The 5,560-nt window shown below is 26.5% G+C and overlaps 1 protein-coding gene across 1 annotated transcript in view; it reads left to right on the plus strand.

Moving 5' to 3' along the window:
• LOC115235659 (PMS1 protein homolog 1) overlaps positions 1–5,560 on the plus strand; it is a 7,763-nt gene that overhangs the window by 708 nt on the left and 1,495 nt on the right. The window contains 10 exon segments of the mRNA XM_029807577.1: positions 106–270; positions 376–650; positions 753–872; positions 1,147–1,290; positions 1,495–1,883; positions 2,093–2,279; positions 2,407–2,587; positions 2,740–3,043; positions 3,147–3,285; positions 5,060–5,245. Of these exon segments, the coding sequence (XP_029663437.1) occupies positions 106–270; positions 376–650; positions 753–872; positions 1,147–1,290; positions 1,495–1,883; positions 2,093–2,279; positions 2,407–2,587; positions 2,740–3,043; positions 3,147–3,285; positions 5,060–5,245 (2,090 nt within the window).

Here is a 5,560-nt window from a genome sequence, read left to right on the forward strand (position 1 = left end):
TTATTTAAATATTTTCTCATATTTATTTTTTAAATTATAAAAAAAGAGAATGTGAAATAGTAATAGAAATGAAATAAATTTTTATGTCTTTATTATTATCCCCAGATACATTACAAACATTTGGATTTAGAGGAGAAGCACTGAATGCATTATGCGCAGTAGCAGAAGTTATCGTTGTAACGAAAACAGAAGAAGATGTTGTTGGGACCTCATATATAATGAATCATACTGGACAAATTGTAAAACACGAATCTTGTCACAGAAGTACCGGTAAAAGTCTTTTTAAAATTTTAAAATTATTTTTGTATATATATGATAATATATATTGATCTTATAATCATATTTTGATATATTATATATATATATGTATTTTAGGAACTACTGTACAAGTGAAAAATTTATTTAAAGAGATGCCTGTAAGGAGACAAATAATCACCAATACAAAGAAAGCTAATCAAGTTATTAAATTATTGGAAATACTAATACATTGCTTTGGGATATGTAAACCAAATGTACGAATTCAATTTAGGGTTAACAACAATCTTGTATTTACAAAACCAAGTCTTAATAATATTAAAGAAGCTGCAAATCTTATACTCGGTAGAAAAATTATGTCCAATATGGAATGGGTTGAGCCCAAGGATACAGAAGTAAGTATACTCTTGGAATAATTTAAAAAAGCTGTTGATATACATTTGTTTTTCATCTATCTCTACAATATTGACACAATTTACACCTTTGTAATTTTTCAGTTTGTTCTGCAATTAATGTTACCTTCAAAAAAGGTACAAGATATATCGGAAGTTTCCCATCCTGATTTACACTATATTTTTGTAAATAATAGACCTATTAAGTATAAAAGTCTTGAAAAGGTATGTTCTATTGTTCTGTATTAACATTATTACATGATATTCAAGATCAGATATTTAAATCAAATAAAAAAATTAGATTTCTCCTTTGCACAACAAAAATATATTTGTATGTACATGCATTGTGTGTCTGTGTATACATATTTATTTTCTTTATAATTTAAAAAATTATATAGATATATGTATAGTATATATACATATATATGTATTATACAAAATATAATGTTCATTTTTTAATCAATCCTAAATAAAAATTTATATTTTTTAATGTATATAGCTAGTAAACAATACAATATTAGAATATTTTAAACAAGAATCACATAGAAAAAAAATGATATTTCTTGTGTACATTATTTTGGAACCAATGGATATTGATGTTAATCTGGAACCAAATAAAGATACAATTCTTTTTAAAGATCAGGTAAGATTATAGATAAGCAATATTACAGTTAATATTAAGGGAAGGATGTTTATATCTTCATGAAACATTATTGTAAGGCAATATATAAACCCCTAAAGTTTATAAAATATTTTCAAATAAATATTATTTTCAAAATTTTAACTTTATAGAGATGCTTATAAAATATCATATACATTTATACATCAATATAATTGATATTTGTAGAATAAAGTCTTTGATACTGTAGATAAGTATATAAAAAAATATTATGGACTTAAATCTGTGGAGCTTGTTGAACAAAACGTATCTAATGACACATCCACCTGTTATGAAGATTATACACTTAATTCAAATGAAGATATCGATACTGAATGGCCTATGTGTAAAAAACGAAAAATAGATACTCAAGAGAAAGTTATTCAAGAAGATATTGTCAAAGGAAAGTCAATGCCACACAATAACGGATATGAAAAATCTTTACATAAGCAACAAAATATCGATCCAATTCAAGATCAACAACAATACAGAGATGCATTAGCTCATATACAATCGCCGAATTTAAGCGACTCTGATTCAAATGATGCCTTTCCTGCTGTAACTTTGCCTGATAAAATGTTAGCATATATATCTATAATAAATAATAATAATATAATTTATTTAATATAATAAATATAATAAATTTATACATTATATATATATAAATTACAATAAATTTTTGGTCTTTAATATTAGTGTATCGATTATATTAGTAGTTTGTTAGTATTTTAATAGCGTCCAAGAACTTTGAGTAACTATATAAATATTAGCAATGTAAATTTTACAGGGCAGAAGAATGTGAAACTTTGAGTCAGTTACCTGTCATAGATCTTGGTGAAGATTTTGACTTTTTAAAAGAGACTGGAAGTTGTAATACATTTACAAATGAAAATCAAAATAAGTTAAAGGAGAATGAAGAGAACAAACAAGTTTCATTAGAGGCATGGAGTAAAGGTCATATCGTTGGTCTCAAGGTAAAATCTTTTTGCAGCTTTAAAATATTTACTAATTTTCTTTAATTTATATACATACACATATGTACATATTTATAGTTTTGTCAGAATTATCTTACATTTGATACTATTGCATCAAATATAATAGGGAGGTACAGATATACAATCTGATATTGCTATTGGGAGACAATCCAACGATAATTTAGACAGCCAGATTAATAAGATAAAAAAATGTAAATTAGGTAAAATGGAATCGGATAAAATGGAATTAGATAAAACATATGTTGATAATAAAGATCTTAAATTTATAAAATACGTTAGATCGCAAAGTACGTATAATATATATACATATCATTAAAATTATTCTTTTGTATATTTATATTATTTACACAGTTTTATTGTTATATAAAATTATATAACAGAGTAAAATGCATACATAAAGGATTGAAAATTATGATGTCAATAATTACCTTGTATTTAGTTGCAAAAGAAAATCCTACATTAACTACAGCTCAAACTGCAAAAAAAATTACCGAATTCTGGAAACAACTATCATCCCATGAGCGTGGTTATTACCGAGATGTTGCACATAAAGAAGAAAAAGAACAGCAGGCTAAAAAAGCTGAAGAAAGAGGTGAAGTGAATAAAATTGGCACAGAGGGAAATAAAAGTAGGCTCTTACAGCTGTTTGAAAAAATGAAGAATACAAGAAACGAAAAGAAAGAGAAATTAAATATGAGGACGATAGTACCTTGGGCTATTGATAGAGATAAGATAATTACAAGGTTGAATTTTAATTGATAATGACAAATTATTTATATTTTTATATTACTTATATTTTTTCTTTGTTGATGCATTTTAATACCCATCTCAATAACTATTTTACAGATCAAGTTTTGAAAGTGAATATATAATAGGTTGCTTGGCGCCTAACTTATGGATTGCTACAATTTGTGAACAGATATGGATCATAGATATTATTGGCTTGATCAAAGGTTTGAAAGTTGCTGATATTGATGCAGATAAGGTATTCTATATTTAATACATATCTTTTTTGTAGAAGATATATTATATATAACATATATGTAAAATATTAGTTTACATTAGTATTATTATCATTGTTATAGATCGATGCCAAGAGGATTGAATGTCTTCTTAAACAGTGGTTATCAGAACGAGATGACATGTCAGTGATGCATTCTATATACGAGTTCACAAGAAAAATATAAATATGATATAAAATATGTTCTTTTTTAAGAGTGTAAATATATCGAACAATTTTATAAAATGTTTTGTTGACATCATATTTTATGGATATGTGTTTACTATGTAAACTTTGAATTAAAGTTGAGTTGACAAAAATACAATACTATACACTACTATATGATTCTACAACTGTAACAAATAATAAAATAGTAATTTTATTATTATTATTATTATAAACAAAATTGTACAAATAATAAACGAAAATTGTAATTCTAAAAATATATCTGTAAGCCGAAATTAACTAAGCAATCGTTTATGATCTACGATTTTTTTGCTTGTATTTTCTCTTGTCCGATCCTATTTGCTCACAGCTGTGTTATTTAGCTCTATTCCAAGTTATAACAAATGTACAATTTTTCATTAATTACACCTTTCTTACACTCTAATTATTAGTATATTAATAAATAAATTTAAAAATTTAAATTTTATGTATTTAAATTTAATAAATCCAAATTTTAAATTTTTTATAAATTTTTTATAAATTTTTTGCAAGAAGCTTTTTAAATTACGCCGCTAAAATCGTTAATCATCAATGGTTCATCCGCTTGCCGCTAATATCGCTCTTGTCTAAATTTCTACCGCCATCTTTCCCGATCTTTCCAAGTCGAGCCTCTTCCAACTGTTTCCAACTTCCTCTTCCTCTATTTCGCACGGTCTTTCGGAGGTGCCTGTGTTTCGTGCAATTTTCAAGTCGTCTTGGCATAATGGTGAGCGAATTCTTTCTCTTAATATACAATTTATTTGATTAATTAAACTTCAATATACGCGAATTATTCATGGGAAATCGACGAGAAAGCAAGATGTCTATTTTTCGGAGAGATTCATTAGTCACCGCATGGTGAAAAATACTCTGAAGAAATTCACACATTCTCTTCATATAGTTTTAGCACTATCTGAAATAATATATCTTGCTTTGTGACAGAAGATTCTGAATAGATATCTTTATTACCTTAATTAATTAATTATGAATATGAGCTTAAACTATGTTAAACTTAATTTATACTTTTTCTTTGGCTGATTGGGCTCCATATTTTGCCCATGTGCTAGTTGATGTATGCTTGTTAGCAGTGAAAGTAGTATTTAGAGGAAATAATATCCCCTCATATAGTAGCTCGAGTACCTCGGGTTTGCTAAGCTCGTGGTCACTTATTGTAAGTCCCTGAGGGGAGTGTATGTATCTGATATATATTGCTAAAACATGATGACACACCTAGCTCGCTTTGATGTTTCACTGAAGAAAACACAATTGTTCCCTATATATAGTCTGATTAGCAAAAATATCAGATAATACACTTATGAAATAATATTGAGAGATCAACCGTTTGTCAAAAATCAATTATATAGGTGTTTAATTATATACATCATACAATTATATGCTTATATAAAAAGTAATAAATAATGGATAATTTTTACTTTATGATTAAAAAGCTTTGCTCTCTGTTGACTTATTTGGAATATTAAAATAAATTAATAATTAAATAATTTAAAACTTTTTACTTATCTGATCTTATTCTAATATCTTTGTGCTTGTATAGGGTTTTGTCAAAGTAGTCAAGAATAAGCAGTACTTCAAGCGTTATCAAGTTAAGTTCAAGAGGCGTCGTGAGGGAAAAACTGATTACTATGCTCGCAAGAGATTAACTATTCAAGACAAAAACAAGTACAATACACCCAAGTATAGGTTAATTGTACGTCTCTCTAATAAGGATATTACATGCCAGGTAAATTGGATGATAAACGTAAATTCAATAGAATTAAATATGTAAAGCAATCTCTTTATTCTCGACTTTTACTTTAATTATCATTCATATTATACATGTATAAAGTGAAAATATACACACAGTCATGAATATCTGCACTTCATTAGCAACTTTTGTTTTGCATATGCATGATCAAATGCAAGGAAAATGTTTAGTGGAACAGCAGCGCAAAAAAACCAGTTTACAAAAGCTTAATTGGTCGAGAATATAGAGGAATATATTGGAATAAATATATTATCTCCATATATATATTATTATTCCATATATATATATATA

Source organism: Formica exsecta, unplaced genomic scaffold, assembly GCF_003651465.1.
Source record: "Formica exsecta isolate Colony F162 unplaced genomic scaffold, ASM365146v1 scaffold229, whole genome shotgun sequence".
Classification (NCBI taxonomy): Eukaryota; Metazoa; Arthropoda; class Insecta; order Hymenoptera; family Formicidae; genus Formica; species Formica exsecta.